At 51.0% G+C, this 16,464-nt stretch overlaps 2 protein-coding genes across 9 annotated transcripts; both read right to left on the reverse strand.

The window, feature by feature from the left end:
- Positions 1 to 556: 556 nt before the first annotated feature.
- Uba52 (ubiquitin A-52 residue ribosomal protein fusion product 1) lies at positions 557 to 3,578 on the reverse strand. Of its 4 annotated transcripts, none has more exons than XM_076846147.1 (5): positions 3,500 to 3,578; positions 2,226 to 2,336; positions 1,911 to 1,997; positions 840 to 942; positions 557 to 755 (listed from the first exon to the last, which is right to left on the reverse strand). In XM_076846147.1, exons 2-5 carry the CDS (start codon positions 2,326 to 2,328, stop codon positions 662 to 664), a joined length of 387 nt encoding a protein of 128 aa, XP_076702262.1. In that variant the 5' UTR covers positions 2,329 to 2,336; positions 3,500 to 3,578; the 3' UTR covers positions 557 to 661. The 4 variants fall into 4 exon arrangements, with proteins under 4 accessions (XP_076702262.1, XP_076702252.1, XP_076702272.1 ...); XM_076846137.1 differs by having other exon boundaries at positions 2,226 to 2,339; positions 3,500 to 3,576; XM_076846157.1 differs by having other exon boundaries at positions 2,226 to 2,339; positions 3,487 to 3,564.
- Positions 3,579 to 4,973: 1,395 nt separating this feature from the next.
- Positions 4,974 to 15,369, reverse strand: Kxd1 (KxDL motif containing 1). 5 transcript variants are annotated; one of them, XM_076846050.2, is made up of 6 exons: positions 15,246 to 15,369; positions 14,458 to 14,523; positions 11,138 to 11,259; positions 9,768 to 9,920; positions 6,675 to 6,721; positions 4,974 to 5,746 (listed from the first exon to the last, which is right to left on the reverse strand). In XM_076846050.2, exons 3-6 carry the CDS (start codon positions 11,236 to 11,238, stop codon positions 5,469 to 5,471), a joined length of 579 nt encoding a protein of 192 aa, XP_076702165.2. In that variant the 5' UTR covers positions 11,239 to 11,259; positions 14,458 to 14,523; positions 15,246 to 15,369; the 3' UTR covers positions 4,974 to 5,468. The 5 variants fall into 5 exon arrangements, with proteins under 5 accessions (XP_076702165.2, XP_076702157.2, XP_076702200.2 ...); XM_076846042.2 differs by lacking the exon at positions 14,458 to 14,523 and having other exon boundaries at positions 15,246 to 15,368; XM_076846085.2 differs by lacking the exons at positions 14,458 to 14,523; positions 15,246 to 15,369 and adding an exon at positions 14,888 to 15,154.
- Between the last annotated feature and the right edge of the window lie 1,095 nt (positions 15,370 to 16,464).

Raw genomic sequence — 16,464 nt, forward strand, 5'->3', positions numbered from 1 at the left:
ACTAAGACTGTAGCCCTTAGATGGCATTGCAGGAGAGGGAGTCATTGGCATGTCTGACATAACCTACATTGAGTCCCAATCGAAACTTAAGGTAGGCTGTGTGGGTGCAGCTCAGTGGCAAAGCACTTGTCTAGCGCACATGAGGCCCTGTCCACGCCCAGCAAAACCAACCTTGAGGAAGGACTGGTCTCACATGTGCTAACAATTTCCACTCAACACTAAGAAGCATTTACTATCAGTAAATGGTCTACCTACCTGTCTACTCATCCACACCTGGACACCTCCAAATGTCAACTAGATCCCAGGGAATGACACAGCAGACCTTGGTCCCCATCAGGTCCTAATTTCCATATTAGATGACAAAGCACACCTTTGGCAGAGCCCTAATTGAAACCTGCTAGTGCTTTGGCTTCAAAACCTGCTGTATGTACGAGACAGGAACCACCAATTCTTTTAGTCTCCAGAAGGATAAGAGGATCCAAAGGTAACAGAGAGGCAAAGGAGATGGGCCACTCTTCAGCCACCTCCCTGGACAAAACAGTCACATGGACACCAGTTACTGCTCCAGTCAATGTAAGGGAAATTTTATTGAGGTCCCAAGGCCATACATGGGGCTTGGGCAGGAGGCCACTCCTTGGGGAAAGGAGCCAGTGGAGGGGCTTTATTTGACCTTCTTCTTGGGGCGAAGGTTGTTGGTGTGGCCACACTTCTTCTTGCGGCAGTTCACAGCACGGGGGTGCAGGCGGGCATAACACCTGTGTAAGGGATAGGAGTGGCTAATGAGGGCCCACCCTACCCCTTATTCTTGCCACCCCACCCAAGCATCTGAGCACACATACTTGCGACAGATCATCTTGTCACAGTTGTACTTCTGGGCAAGCTGGCGCAGAGAAGGCTCAATGATGCCACCTCGCAGGCGAAGCACCAAGTGCAGGGTGGACTCTGCAGGAGACAGAGGACATCAGCTGAGCCCAGTCCTAGCACCTCAGTCACTGAGCAAGGCTTTCTGTCACCGGGTAGACTGGTGCTTCTCATATATCTATATAATGAGAACTCCAAGCAGGATCCCAAGTGGTCTATGTGTAGATGGACACAAAGGGCTGGCCCGACCTGCCACAGACACTCCATGGAGAATAATCGGGGAAACTCTGATGTTTAAACATTATAACTACTACAGTGAAGAGGCATTAAATTTCTTCTTTTTTTAATATTTATTTTTTAGTTGTACACAATACCTTTCTTTATTTTTATGTGGTGTTGAGGATGGAACCCAGGGCCTCATGCATGTCAGGCGAACGCTCTACCTCTGAGGCACAACCCCAACCCCTTCTTCTTTTTTTTTTTAATATTTAATTTTTTTTTAGAAGAAATTGGACACAATACCTATGTTTAGTTATTTTTATGTGGTGCTGAGGATGGAACCCAGGGCCTCACACGTGCTAGAAGAGTACTCTACCACTGAGCCACAATCCCAGCCCGAGACACTAATTTTCTTTATAATAGTAATAAAAATTTCCCTAATTACTTTTTTGGGGGGTGGGGGTGCTGGGGACAGAATCCAAGGCCTCCTGCCCTCCTGTATGCTATCTACCACACAATCCCAGTTCCGGTACTCAATTTCTCTCCCCAACCCATTTTCATTTTTAGTGATGGAATCAAGGTGCACTCTACCACTGAGCTACAACCCTAACCCTCCACCCTTTTTTAATATTAAATTTTGAGATAGGGCTTATACTTGCCCAGGCTAACTTAGAGCATCAACACTCCTGCCTCATCCTCTGGAGTACCTGGCACTGTACCGACCCCTCGTCTTAAGAACTGCCTCCCTCTAAAGTGCCACTGAGTCCACTAATGCTCTGTCCAGGGACTGAGGGCTCATGGAGCCTGGTCTAGCAGCCCCACCCTAGTACCTTTCTGGATGTTGTAATCTGAGAGAGTGCGGCCATCCTCCAGCTGTTTGCCTGCAAATATCAGACGCTGCTGATCAGGTGGGATGCCTGGAAAAAGAAGGAAGTTCAATTACTAAAATTATCCAACACTTTACTAGTGGGCCCTCCCCTGCAGAGGTGCTCTAGTACCAATCCCAATCTTTCAAAAGGACAACTGAGCTAAAGATGAAGCTTTCTTTCCAAGGGATCACAGGGAAACAATAGCAAACCTGGGGTCTGTCCAAATCCAGCACCTAGCTCACAGGACAGAGCCCCCACTGACCCAGCCCAACTCACCCTCCTTGTCTTGAATTTTGGCTTTGACATTCTCGATGGTGTCACTGGGCTCGACCTCGAGGGTGATGGTCTTGCCCGTCAGGGTCTTCACAAAGATCTGCATTTCTGCGTCTGCTGGAAGGCAGGATGGAGTGGTGAGCATAGCAGGCCTGACAGCCCTCCTGTACCTGCACTGACCACAATTTCAGGCCTGTGCCTTGCGCTGGTCTTCCATCTACCCTGGCCTTTCTGGGCTTGTCTTCTCACACACTCTGGTTTTTAGCCTAAACCGTCCTGTACCAAGGGACCAATTCCTCCGCCCTACTCTGGATGCCATGCCCTCCCCCACAACCCCAGGTACTGGAGATGTTATCCAGGCTTTGCACATGCTGGGAAAGTGCTCTACCACTAAGCTACACCCACAAGCCTGCAGGAGTGTCCTTCAAGTTGGGCAGAGGAGGTATCCCCTTCAGTGTTTGCTGATATGCATGACAAGTACCCCGAGGCATTCTCTTTGCCAGGCATATCTTCCCTGAGGATGGTGCCATCAACCCCTGTTTCGACAAGTTCCTGGACTGTCCTACAGGTTTCCTTTACTACCTACACGGGAATGCCATCCCAGTAGTCATCTCTCCAACATGCCACACTCCCCTTCTCCTTTCTTAACATAAAGATGAGATGTCCAACACTCTTGGCTTCCTTCTCAGACCTAAACTCCCCAGATCCCACTTACTGCCTTTGCTCCAACTGATAAGCAATAATGAGGAGGACTGGGGATGGAGTTCAGCAGCAGATGGCTTGCCTAACAAGCGTGAGGCCCCGGGTTCCATCCCCAGTAGCAAAAACAACAAAAGCTACCACTTATTATCTGCCAAACACGTGCCAAGTATCTGTTTAGATAACGCTTCACTTTAAAAGAAGTTTAGGAAACACTCTAGAAAATTAACGTCTATTGACGTAGAGTGAAGTACGAGCACCCAACCTGAGAAATCCAATCCTTTCCAAAGGCCCGGCGCACAACACAGCAGCGCCACCGCCTACTGCCCCTTCCCTATCCACCCGGGGCCATCCAGGAGGCTCCATTCCCGCCTCGAGGGATCGCTCGGGCTCCTCTCCGGAGCCGCGTCCGCCTCGGGGAGCCCCGTCCCAGCTGGGAGCCTGGGCTCACGCGCCCGTTCGCCACCCCCGAGGCTGCGCCGCCCGAGCGAGCTCGGGGTCTCCCTCTTCGCCTCCCGAGACCTCGCCCACCGCCCGCAAGCCGCCCCGCGCCAACCCGCACAACCTTGGCCACCGACCCGCTCTGGAGCCTCGTTGAAGAAAAAGAGGGCGGCGGAACCGGAAACCGCCGATTCGCCACCGACAGCGCCTGCGCACCGAGCACGCCGCGCGTCTGCGTCACAATTCGCGTCTCGCATCGGGTGCCGCCCCAGGCCCCGCCCCGACACCATGTTGAGTGCTGGCGAACGAAGCCCCGGCGCACGTGGGCCAGCGTCTCTCACCTTCTTCCGGGTGTGGACGGCGCCCGTCGAGTCACGTGACGATGGTCGCGCCCCTCCAGGTGTTGGCGCACGGTCTCCGGGTCCCCGACGTTACCTGGCGCTTGGCCGATGCTCTGGGAATGCTTGTTGAACAGAGCAGAGGAGAGACTTTTCTGCTAAAGCAAAGACGTCACGCAGAGTGTGTGCAGGATGCAGGGGTTGAAATGAGAAGGTAGAAGTGGCAGGAAACCCATGGGAGCCACCGCGGACACTCAACATCCGGAACCTGTTGCTGGAAAGCTCTGGCCGCTGTGCACTGACGGACTTAAGGGCAGAGTCTATGGGAGCAGGGAAAGCCGGTGAAACTAGTGCCTTCTCCAGGAAAAGGTAGTAGGGTCTGGCGAAAAGTGCCCCGTGGGACCCGGCGTGTTCTGGATTGGGACTGAAACTTGTGGATGGCACCGGACCAGGGAAAAGGGAGGACTGAGAAGTTACGTGTGAGTTTGTCAACGTGCTTCGTTATTCCTGGGAACATTTCTAGTGTCTACTGCGTGTCACGCAGAGGCAGAGAAGCTTTCATACCTGGGAAGGTGCCTTTTCTTGGGGACAATGTGTTGCTGTTTGCTGCCCAGATTGATCTCAAACTCGTGGGCTCAAGCCATCCTCCTGCCTCAGCCACTACCGCACCCAGCAGATTCCTTTAACATAAATTCTAAGAGCTCCGAAGGTGAGGCGACTTTGGGAGAGTCTAACGGGGAATGGGGTCCAATCTGGCTGCCTGAGGCCCCTCCCCACACGCACACACACTGCAATCTAAAGGTGTCATTCGAGGGGGAAAGGGAAGTGTTGGTAGCAGTACCAACAGAAGGTGTGATCACCTGGGAAGTGTGAACCTGGGTTGTTAGGACTGCCACCACAGGGACTTCCACGAAGAACAGCCCCATCTTTCTTTTGTGTGTGTGTGTGGGGGGGGGGGGTAACTAGGGATTTAACCAGGGAGCTCTGCCGCCAGCTGCAGCCTTTTTTTTTTTTTTTTTTTAAGACAAATCCCTCTAAGTTGCTGAGGCTGGCCTGGAACCTGCGAGATCCTCTTGCCTCAGCCTTCCAAGTTGCTGGAGTTGCAGGCACAGCCACGCAGCCTGGTGGTCAGTTCCATCTCTTTCCAGGTCAGTGGTGTGTGCTTGTCTGCAGGCCCTGACAAAAGGACTCCATGTCCTCCATCCAGCACGTGTCCACTTTCTCAGCTGCTAGACCCAAGGATGGAAAGAAGCCAGGGAGATGTGCTCTTCCCTTTTTAGCAACAGAGTCTTTTTATTGATAACTTCCCAACAGCATCTGTAAACATCGGGTACAAAAATATTCCACTAAACTGTTTTCCAAGGTGGCGTGGCTTGCTCCAGGAAACCCAGGAGATGCCTGTGGGGCCTCTGAGGTCCACACCTCTGTTCAAACACAGGCCTCACAGGCCCAGGGCTGAGTGGCCATCCAGCCTCCATCTCTAACTTCCTTCTCTGTGTCAGAAACCTCCTGGAGACACTAACTGGAGAAAGTACTCAGTACTTCAGTCTGAAGAAGGGGCAGGGAAACCAGAATTAGTGGGTGCAGGGTGAGAGGATGATGTGACGATCTTGTCCACCTCCAGGAGGTCCTAGCCAGGGGATAGGGGGCATCTGGCTCTGGTCACCTCTTAACTGTTGTTCAGAGCAGATCTGAGGCCTGGCTCTGAAAACATCCCTTGTGCCCAGCCCCACCACTCCAGCTGGGATGGCTGTGCCCTGGCATGAGGTTATGTTCCCAGGAGAAGGAGCAGGAAATTAGAGACCCCAGGAATTCCACAGCCCCAGGAGAGAGCCCCGGATGACAGAACAGGGTGGCAAAGGTGAAGATGGTGAGGCGGGGTTACCCACTGCCACCTCAGACACCTGGGGATGGCTACTGCTGCCCAAGACCTCTGGGTGCCTGGAGCAGGGCTACTCTCCTGGCCTCCCCTCGTCATCCGTCTGGCTGTGGCCGTTGACAGTGGGAGAGCCAGGCTGCATGTGGGACAGGTCTTCGAAGCCAGGGCTGAGGGAGGGTGAGACAGTATCAGGGCTGGTGTCGCATGAGCCTGTGCTCTGCTCCGAGGTGGCAATGGTGGTGGTGACACTGGGCGGGATGGGGTCCTCGTCTTCATCCTCCAGGAGGGAGGCCTCTGGGATGTCTGGGGAAGGAGGCCCAGGAGTTGCTCTGCTGCCTTGTCAAACACTCAGATGGGGGACTTTGTGTGTGTGACCTGACGGGTTCCCTGCCCTGTGGGTACATGACTTAGCCTATTTTACTGAGGAAGAGGAAGAAACCAAGGCCCAGTAGGTAAGAGGAATCCCTTCCACACGAAGGGATGTCGGGATGCTGCCTCAGCCTCCTAGGTTAGGCTGGGTGAGCTGGCTCTGTCCTTCCTCACCCCTACTATGCCACCTGGCCCATGCACCCCTCTTGCCCACCCTGCTCTGTAAACTGGGAATTTATGCCCATGGTAGTCGGCAGCTTTGGGATGAAGAGCTAGCTATTGGCCCATTGAGCAGATGGGGTAAACCAAGGCTCAGCAACAGGGAACCCTCTGAGGTGCTGGCCACACAGAATGGTGGCCCAGAGCCACTACGGCTGTCACTAGACAGATGTGAACTTGATTCCATCCCCCTCCTTTTTCAGCTGCACTTCCTCCCACAATCGTGCTTCTCTGGGCGTCATTTTCCCCCTCTGAAATCAGGATATTCATAGTCCCCGGTCACAGGTGGTTGTGGGCGGAGCTTGGCTCATGGTACTACATGGGTACAACCCAGGACAAGGAGACTGCATCCCACCAGCACCCTGCCCTTGCCCCCCACCCCCATCTCTCTGGACCTTCCACCCACCAGGGCCTGGGCTGCATTTCAGCCCAAGGTGACCTTCGGGAAGCCAGCTCTGAGTGGAGGAAGCTGGCATGCTCGGGCTCACTAGCCTGGGTGACACTTACGGCTGAAGGCCTCCGGGTGCTGCCTGGCCAGTTTCCCCTTCAGGGTCCTGCAGGGAAGGGAAGGCACAGGGGCTGAAACTGCTGATCAGATGGGCTGGGCCTGGCACTCGCTAGGGAGCCCTTGCTGGGTGGGCAGTAGGAACCTGGCCCTCACCATTCACCAAGCCTCCCTCTCTCTGCCCCATGCTCAGCCCAACAGGCCTGGGAACACCTGGGCAGACGTGCACCCTGGGGTCTGGTCCCTGAGCCCAGGCAGAGGGGCCCTCTCCCTGCAGTGCCCCCTTATGTTAGCCTCCTCTACCTTTGGACAAAATGAAGCTTAGAGAATTTTCTTCTTTTTTTAACTGCTGGTTTGGTGGGTGGGTTTGTTTGTTTGGGAGTTAGGGATTGAACCCAGGGCCTTGTGCATGTAAGGCAAGCCCTCTACCAACTGAGCTATATCCCCAGCCCCTAGCTGGTTCTTCTTTTTCCTAAAGTACCACAGCTGTGTTTGCAGAGAATGGAAAGGAGGTTTTCAAAGTAGGTGGTTATCTTTGTGGCCTTATAAGTACCACTACTGTTGATGGTTCCAGGCCAGGTGGCAACCCCTCTTCTCCTTCTTGGGTGACGGGGACACATAGCCGTGGTTATCAACCCTCAAGATCCCTGCTCCCTGGGGCTGGGGATGTGGCTCAAGCGGTAGCGCGCTCGCCTGGCATGCGTGCGGCCCGGGTTCAATCCTCAGCACCACATACAAACAAAGATGTTGTGTCCGCCGAGAACTAGAAAATAAATATTAAAAAAAAAAAATTCTCTCTCTCTCTCTCTCTCTCTCCCACTCTCTTTAAAAAAAAAAAAAAAAAGATCCCTGCTCCCCCCACCCCAAACCATCTGGGCAGTAAACCTGATATGAAGCCCCAGAAAACATGTGCTGTTATAAATTATAAGGAGTCAGGCGCCGTCTTAGGCACTGACAGTCCCAGCTACTCAGGAAGCCAAAGCAGGAGGATCACTTGTGTCCAGGAGTTCAACGTCAGCCTGGGCAACATAGTGAGACTCCGACTCAGAAAAAAAGGGGGGCTTAACCAGCGTAACTCATGATTTTGACCTAGAGTTTGGTCAATAAAATGTGTTTTCCAGGGGCTGGGGCTGGGGCTCAGAGGTAGAGCACTGGCCTACCATGCATGAGGCACTGGGTTCAACCCTCAGAACCATATAAAAATAAAAAATGAAGATACTGTGTCTACCTATAACTAAAAAATAAATATTAAAAAAAAAATGTTTTTTCCAAGGCTGGGGTTGTGGCTCAGCAGTAGAGTGTTTACCTAGCATGTGCCAGGCCCTGGGTTCGATCCTAGGCACAACATAAAAAATTAATAGATAAATGTATCCAACTGCATGAGGCACTGGGTTGGATCTTCAGCACCACATAAAAATAAAGACAATAAAGTCCATCAACATCTAAAAAAAAGAAAGAAATGTGGGGCTGGAGTTGTGGCTCAGTGGTACAGCACTTGCCTGGCATGTGTGAGACCCTGGGTTCAATCCTCAGCACCACATAAAAATAAACAAATAAAAGATTCATTTACAACTAAAAAATATATATATATATATATATATATATTTTTTTTTTTTAAAGAAAGAGTGAGAGAGAGGGAGAGAGAGAGAGAGAGAATTTTAATATTTATTTTTTAGTATTTGGCGGACACAACATCTTTGTCTGTATGTGGTGCTGAGAATCGAACCCGGGCCGCACGCATGCCAGGCGAGCGCGCTACCGCTTGAGCCACATCCCCAGCCCCCAAAAAATATATATATTTTTTAATGTGTTTTCCAGCAGGGCACGGTGGTGCACACCTGTAATCCCAGCGGCTTTGGAGGCTTGCAAGTTCAAAGCCAGCCTCAGCAAAAGAGAGGCACTAAGCAACTCAGTGAGTCCCTGTCTCTAAATAAAATACAAAACAGGGCTGGGGTGTGGCTCAGTGGTCAACTGCCCCTGGGTTCAATCCTCTAAACCTCCCCTCAAAAAATAAAAATAAAATAAAAAATGAAACATGTTTTCCTCAATATTTGGCACCTGCTCCCTGAGCCTACCAGCAGGTGCAGCTGTCCCTGAAACAGAGGAAGTGGCACATAGTCTTATGTAAATACAACAGGTTACTGTCTTCCCTGGGAGCCAGTTTGCTGGCTGCAGCTGTAAAAGGCAATCACGTGGCTCTGGATGCCATCTAGAGGGATGAGGTGCCCAGGGACTGGAGATTGTCTTTTCTTGTCCTTACAGAAACCAGCTTGGGAAGGACCCACAAAAACTATTGATTACCTCTGCCTGTTTGTTGTTGCCCCACCCCCACCCCCGTACTGGGGATTGAACCCAGGGCCTCGCACATGCTAGGCAAATGCTCTGTCTCCTTTCTTTCTTCTGCTATGTGAGGGAGGGAGGCTAGGGCTCTACTAGCTTAGCCTTGGGGCCCAGCCTCAAGAAGTCAAGGTTTTTATCTCACAGCTCAGATTTTCTTGGGACACTTAAGTGCACAACAAAGCCTCTTGAAATGAACTAGCACTAGCACAGAGACACCCGCCTGTAATCCCATCTACCTGGGAAGGTGGAGCCAGAGGGTGGCAAATTAGAGGCCAGCAGGACAGTTTAGCAAAACACAGTGTCAAAACAAGATTAAAAAGGGCTGGGGCTGGCGGGTGCACGCCTGTAATCCCAGCGGCTCAGGAACCTAAGGCAGAAGGATTGTGAGTTCAAAGCCAGCCTCAACAAAAGCAAGGCACTAAGCAACTCAGTGAGACCCTGTCTCTAAATAAAAAAGGGCTGGGATGTGGCTCAGTGGTCAAGTGCCTCTGGGTTCAATCCTTGGAACCCAAACAAAACAAAAAGAGCTGGGGCTGGGCCCAATGGCTCATGCCTGTAATCCCAGTGACTCAGGAGGCTGAGGTCAACCTCAGCAACTTAGTGAAGCCCTGTCTCAAAAAGGGCTGGATGTAGAGCGCAGTAGGAGAGCACCCAGGTTCAGTCTCCAGTACCAAACAGCAACAACAATTAAAACAGCAGAACCTCCCAGTTCCAGGGTTCGAAAGGACCATCCCACAGAGGGGTCAAGCACATACCTGATCCTGCGGAAGATGCTGTCCAGGTCCCGTTTCATTTCCACCAGCGTCCTTGTGTGGTGCAGGAAGCGCTCGCTCATCTGCTGTAGGCGGGCGCTGGACAGGTTGTTGAAATTCAGCAGCATCTCATTGGTCTTCTCAAAACGGTCCAGCCTGATGCAGAGAAAGGGCACAAGCTCTTTGCCCCGCCTCCAGGGCCCTTGCTGCCTGACCATGCTAAGGCCTTACTTGCTTCACAACCAGGGTATGTGCTGTTTCTTTGGCCTGCCCAGTTAAAACTGCTGTTCAACCTTCAAAATCCTACTGAAGTGTACCCTTCTGTTAGGGTTTGGATCCTAAATGTCCCTGAAAGGGCATGTGCTAAAGGCCTGATCACCAGACTGGTGTTGCTGGAAGTGATGGAATATTTGGAAGGCAGAGCCTCGTGAAGAAAGTCAGGTCACCGGGGGAATGCCCTCAAAGAGGCTTTCAGGACCCTGGCACCTTCCTGTCATCTTTTTGCTACTTGGCCACAATGAAGTCAACAGGCCTACTCTCCTGTGCTTTTCCACAATGATATACTGTGCTGCCATACGCCAGGGACCCATGCACTAAAACATGTGATCAAAAATAAACCTTCCTCCTCTGAGTTGTTTATCTCAGGTATTTTGTCACAGTGACGGAAAGCTAAGACTTTCTCATCTCTCCCTTAAGCAGACTCCCGCAGCCCCAAGTTGTTCCTCTGGCCCTGACTCCATATCTGCTTCTGACCACCCTCAGTCCAGGAGTTCCCAAAGGTCAGGTGTGAATTTGCCCTCAAGAACTAGAAGTGAGATGGGTATTGCTGAGATTCTTCACCCAGGAGCCCAGGCACAGAGTGAGAAATTGCAGGAAATGAGGTCTGTGCCGGGTCATCAATACAGTGTGGGAAAGCCTTTGGGTTAAGGACCAAAAGAAGCCACAGCCAGTTCAGTGGTACATGCCTGAAATACCATGCCTAGGTAGGAGGATTGCAAGTTCAAGGCCAGCCTCAGCAACTTAGCAAGGCTCTAACCAATTTAATGAAACCCTATCTTAAAAAAATAAATAAATAAAAGGGTTGGGGATGTAGCTCAGTGGTAGAGTGTCCCTGGGTACAATCCCCAGTTACTAAAAGGAAAAAAAAATCCCTCCAGTTCTCCAACCCCTGCCAAGCCAGTCACAGCTGCAAGACCTTCTGAAAGTCCTGCTTCCTATGCCAAGGCCTCGCCTCCAGGCCACAAAGGGACAGACTCTGGAGCCAGCAGGCAGATTTGCTCATTTCCTTCATTTTATCACCAGTGTGGGTCTGGAGTGGGGACTGGCCAGGAGTGGATTCCTTCCCCGCCTGGGGCCCTGCGGCCAACACTCACATGTTCTTCTGGGCCAGGATGATGGCATTGACGTCATCCGTGTTCACCATGCTCAGGATTCTGCTGCAGAAGACCCTCGAGGCCGAGTCCGGGGGGTCCATCTCTTCCTCCTCCTCCACGGCCTGGCACAGGTAGGAAACCACAATCTGCGGTCTATGCCAGGCACCAGGGGCGTGGGCCCTAAGGTGGGACTGGGAACCTCATGGGTTGGGTTCTGACTCAACCATTGCCCCCGAGTGGGGATAAGCATTGTGACTCAGCCATGCCAACTGAGCCTCAGAGTTATTATCCCAGAACTTGGAGTGTTGGGAACCAAAAGGGGTCCTATTTGTGAATAGCACACAAGCACCTTGGAATCCCCCACTCCCCAACTTTCAGAGCACCTGCTGTTCATTTGTCCAAGGCCCAGCCCCTTTCGGATCTGCCAGCCTCCTTCTTGTCCCCACTAGCAGAACACCATGGCTGCCTCATCACATCACCACTTCCAGTGTCTCTTTTCCGAGAGGTCTTTGCTGACAACCCCACATGGGTCACTCTTTTCTTTCTTTTCTTGCCATATTAGAGATGGAACCCAGGGCCTTGCACATACCAGGCAAGTGCTCTGCCACTGAGCTACATCCCTAACTGTTTTGATTTTGAAACAGACCTTACTAAGTTGCCCAGCCTGTCCTCAATTTTGCAATCCTCCTGCCTCAGCCTCCCAGATCACTGACATTAGTTGTGCTAACACACCCAGCTTGGGTCACTCAGTGAAATTACCCTTTCTGAAATTACCTGAGTTCCCAGTTGACCCGTTTGCCTACAGCTCCCTCCATACCAATGTTAGCTCCAAGAGAGAGCTGTCTGTCACCCAGGCCCAGAACCTGGCAAGGGATTGTCAGAGCTTTGTTTTGGACAGGCAAACAGAATTTTGAAACTCAGCTCTGACACTAGACTTTTATGAGCAAATGAAAGCCAAGAATTTCAGGCATTCACAGCCCGGGAGTGGCCACAGCAACACAGATGGCTCTGCGGCTCCCAGATTGCCTGGCATGCGAGGACTTTCCCTATCCAGAGGGAGGGGGCTTTCCAGGCCACGTAGGAGGGGGACACAGAACTGACCCTTCCGAGGGACTTGGGAAAAATCTAGAACCTTGAGATAGCTTGACTTTTTGGATCACACATTTGAAGACCAACAGAGCCAGGCGTGGTGGTGCATGCCTGTAACAGCCATTACTGTGGAGGCTGAGGCAGGAGGATCCCAAGTTCAAGACAAGCTTTGGGAACTTGGTGAAACCCTTTCTCAAAAAATATGTTCCTGGGCTGGGGATGTGGCTCAAGTGGTAGTGCGCTCGCCTGGCATGCGTGGGGCGCTGGGTTCGATCCTCAGCACCACATTAAAAAAAAAAAAAAAAGTTACTCTGGCCCTGACTCCATGGGGCCAGAAGGGCCAGTATCTGCTTCTGACCACCCTCAGTCTGGGAGTTCTATGTTCTATGGGTGCAACTCAGTTGTAGTGCCCCTGGGTTCAATCCTCAGTACCAATAAATAATAATAATAAAGAACAACAGAAGGTTTACTTCTGATTGATTAATTGTCACACGTAGGAGCTATGGGTATGGCTCAATGGTAGAGTGCTTGCCTAGCACACAGAAGGCTCTAGGCTCTATCCCCAGAATCTCAAAAAAGGGGGGAAAAATTTACACAGGATCAGCAAAATGTTTGAATCCATTTAATCTATCTTCCCATTTCATTATTTATTTGTGGTACTGGAGACTGAATACAGGTCCTTACACATGGTAGGGAAATCCTCTACCACTGAGCTACAGCTCAGCTTTTTATTTTGAAACAGGATCTCACTAAATTGCCCAGGTTGACCTCAAACTTGTGATCCTCCCATCTCAGCCTCCAGAGTCACTGGGATCACAGGCTAAGCCACCATATCTGGCTACCTTCCAATTTACTGAGTAGTTACTATATCCTAAGGCACCAAGCTCAAATACTTGGAACTATTATCATCTTTATTTACAAATGAGGAAACTGAGGCTCAGAGAGACTGAGGAACTGGGCCATGGAACTGGCCACACAGCCAGTGAACCTGAGTCCTAACTCAAATGCACAGTCTGCAGGTTCCACAAAGGTGGGAATCTGAATAGGAGGTCAGTATCCACCTGCTACAAAAAGGCTGCCTCTTAAAAAAAAGAAAAAAAGAAATTACTTTGTTTTTATGTGGTTCTGGGACTCAAACCCCGTACCTCACATGTGCTAGGCAAGACTTCACTGCCAAGCCACAACCCCAGCCCAGAAGGCTGCCTCTTAAAGCAGCAGCTGATTTTGGCCTGACTTCAGATATTTTTATGGGAAAAAATGCTAATAGGGTCTTCTTCTTTTTTCCTCTGTGAAATTTTCTCACTTCCAAATGTTAGCAACAAATACTTTTTTCAGAAAAAAAAAAAAAATCACGGAGGCCAAGAATATTTATTTGTGCCTTGAATCTGGCTAGTAGTTTACAGGCCCTGCTTTTCTTCTAGAAATAAGCTGCTGGGGCTGGAGACACAGCTCAGTGGTAGAATGCTTGCCTAATATGTCGAAGGCCCTGGGTTCCATTCCTCAATACTGCAAAATAAATAAATTTAAAAAATAATAAGCTACCACATCAGGTGTAAGCTTCCTCCCATCTGTTCACTGGGCTTTTATTATGTGTCAGGCAAGGTCACCACGCTGCCACATTTCCAGAAACATGACCATGTATAAAGAACATTTAAAAGAGCAATGCTTAAAGAGCACTCGTGGGGGAGAGGACCACATCTAGCCCCTGTCAAGCCAGGATTTAGACCTCCAGAGAGATGATTCTGCTTCAAAGCGGGGCTCTAACTGGGCGCCACAGCACATGCCTGCGATCCCATATACTTGGGAGGCTGAGGCAGGAGGATAGCAAGTTCCAGGCCAGCCTGGGTAACTTAAACTGCTCTCAAAATAAAGAGCGCTGGGGATGTAGCTCAAGGGTAGAATGCCCCGGTGTTCAATCCCCAGTACCACAAAGAAAGAAATTCAGCGTTTTTATCCCCCCCTGTCTTTCTGGCTCCCAGAAGTGAGACTGAGGGGTTTGCAGCAACCTCCCCCTCACCCACAGCTGCCTCAGGAAACCTTCCCCGACCGCTACTACACAGCAGAATGGATCCAGCAAGGGATCTGCTCAGCTCCAAATACATTATGGGATGATGGAGCCGCCACGCACAGGAGGAGGCTGTGTGGTTCCACCTGAGTCTCAGAAAATGAGAATAGACTCAAGATCTCACAGTGCGATAAAGAGAGCTCCAGCAGGTCGCCAATGCGCACACCTCTAGCGGCTGCTACTCCGGAGGCCAGACTGGAGGACTGCTTGAGCGCAGGAGTTCGGGGCCAGCCTGGGCAACAAGGAGACCCCATTTCTTTAAACAAAACAAAACAAAAAGCAAGGGGAAAAAAGAAAAAAACAGATCTCTGAGCAGGCTATTTCCTCCAGCTGGAATGTGAAGTCCCGGGAATCATCAGTTTAACAAGAGCCTCCCAGGTGCTTCCACAGGAGCGATCACTTATATTTGATTCTTCATATGATAAAACACTTCAATGAATTTTTCTAAAACACCACTACGAGGCAGATAATATCCTCTCGGAGGGAAGCTTACGCTCACAGGGGCGGACTCAGTGGCCCAAGGTCACAAGCTCAGCAGAGACACGCCGCGGTTCCAGCCCAAACTTTTAACTCGCCTCCCAAGCTAACAAAATTACCCCAAGTGGGGCGGGGCTCCACTCTGCACTCACTCCCCGCCCCCGGCAAACTGGGGACACTGGAGGTACGAGCACAGCAACGCGCGGCTCCGGATGACACCGCACAAAGTGGGCGCAGGCCCCAACTCCCGCGCCCGGGTTCCGAATCCAGCTCCGGCCCGTGGCACTGCCCCGCGCTTCCACTGCGCAGCTGGGGAAACTGAGGCCTGTGCGCAGCAGGAGTGCCCAGATGTGGCCAGCGGCGCGCCCCACCCCACGGCAGCCCGGGTGCTGCGCCCGACCCGGCCCGGCTCCCCCGCGGCCCCGGTGTCCCCAGCCCCCACCCCAAACTCAGCCCCGGCGTCGGTGGCGGCGGCACCTGCACATCTGGCAGCCTTGCTCGCGCTTCCGGGATGGCGCCCTCGCCGCCTCTACGTCACCACGCACCGTGCGTGAGAGCGCGCGTGGCGGCGCCGTATTCTGGGACCGACATGCGTGCGTGCAGGCGCGGCAGGAAGTGGTGGGGCTGATACGTAATTTCTGTTCGCTGGTGCGTCACATAGAATAGCCAATCAAACAGTTCCTGTCGCGCCTGCTCAGTTGTTCAAAGTCTGAGATCGAAAGCAGCCCCAAAAGGGGAAACCTGAGAGAGACATCCCATTATATAGATGGCAAGGCTGAGGCCCAAGAGCTGTAGAAAGTACCCCCAAGGTCTTAAGTGAGCTGTAGCCGAATCAGACCCAGGTGTTCTGCTTCCCAAGGCTGGAAATCGGTCTCATCCGGGTTCATAAATCTCTGCTCCGCTTTTGGTGACTGGTCCGGAGTTCCATCCAGGATTCTGCGTTGAATCCAGTCTCGTCTTCTTAGTCTCCCTTAATGTGTGACAGTTCTCAGCCTTTCCTTGTCTTTCCTCACCGTATTATTTCTGAAGAGTACTGGTTTCGCAGAACGTCCATCTGTGTGTTTGTCCGATATTTCCTCTCATGATTAGACAGACCGTATTTTGGAGGCGCAGGGTGTGGATGTGTTTCATTGCTGGTGATATTGAACTTGATTATTTGCTTGAAACAGTGTCTGCCACTTTCTCTTCTGTAAAGTTGCTGATTTCTCCTTTGCAATTAGTAACTTAAGAGACCATGCCAGGAGGAGAGGGAGGAGAGGGAGGGGGGAGGGGGGGAAAGGAAAGGAAAATGAGGAGAATAAAGGAGACCATGCAAATGCCCTGTGGGTTTTATTTTGTTGTTTTGGAAGGCTTTTTGGCTTTTTTTTTTTTTTTTTCTTCCTGGCTACTAATTTTAACATCCATCTGTGGTTCTTGCTGGCAACATTTACTTGTAGTGGTGTTTGCCTCATAGTGGTTTTCTATTTATTAACTTGATTACTAATTGGAATTCCGTAAGCGAAGCTGTCTATTCTTCTCTGATTATGTATTTATTCAAATATTAATATGACTGAACTCACGGGTACTTTATTTTGTGGATTACCATTAATCAAGTATTGTTTATTTTGCTGCCCCTTTAAGTTCTTTCCTGTGTTGTTTTTTTTTTTTTTTTTTTTTTTAATATTTATTTTTCAGTTGTTGGTGGACACAACATCTT

This window comes from Callospermophilus lateralis, chromosome 1 (assembly GCF_048772815.1).
Source record: "Callospermophilus lateralis isolate mCalLat2 chromosome 1, mCalLat2.hap1, whole genome shotgun sequence".
In the NCBI taxonomy this organism is placed as follows: domain Eukaryota; kingdom Metazoa; phylum Chordata; class Mammalia; order Rodentia; family Sciuridae; genus Callospermophilus; species Callospermophilus lateralis.

Excerpts from the sequence above, each read along its gene's own strand:
- Uba52 (XM_076846147.1), bottom strand. The coding sequence starts at position 2,328 with ATGCAGATCTTTGTGAAGACCCTGACGGGCAAGACCATCACCCTCGAG. Across the intron at positions 943-1,910 it reads AGATTACAACATCCAGAAAG|AGTCCACCCTGCACTTGGTG; the intron begins GTACTAGGGTGG and ends TGTCTCCTGCAG. Across the intron at positions 756-839 it reads GACAAGATGATCTGTCGCAA|GTGTTATGCCCGCCTGCACC; the intron begins GTATGTGTGCTC and ends TCCCTTACACAG.
- Kxd1 (XM_076846050.2), bottom strand. The coding sequence starts at position 11,238 with ATGGACCCCCCGGACTCGGCCTCGAGGGTCTTCTGCAGCAGAATCCTG. Across the intron at positions 9,921-11,137 it reads ATCCTGGCCCAGAAGAACAT|GCTGGACCGTTTTGAGAAGA; the intron begins GTGAGTGTTGGC and ends TCTCTGCATCAG. Across the intron at positions 6,722-9,767 it reads AGCATCTTCCGCAGGATCAG|GACCCTGAAGGGGAAACTGG; the intron begins GTATGTGCTTGA and ends CCTTCCCTGCAG.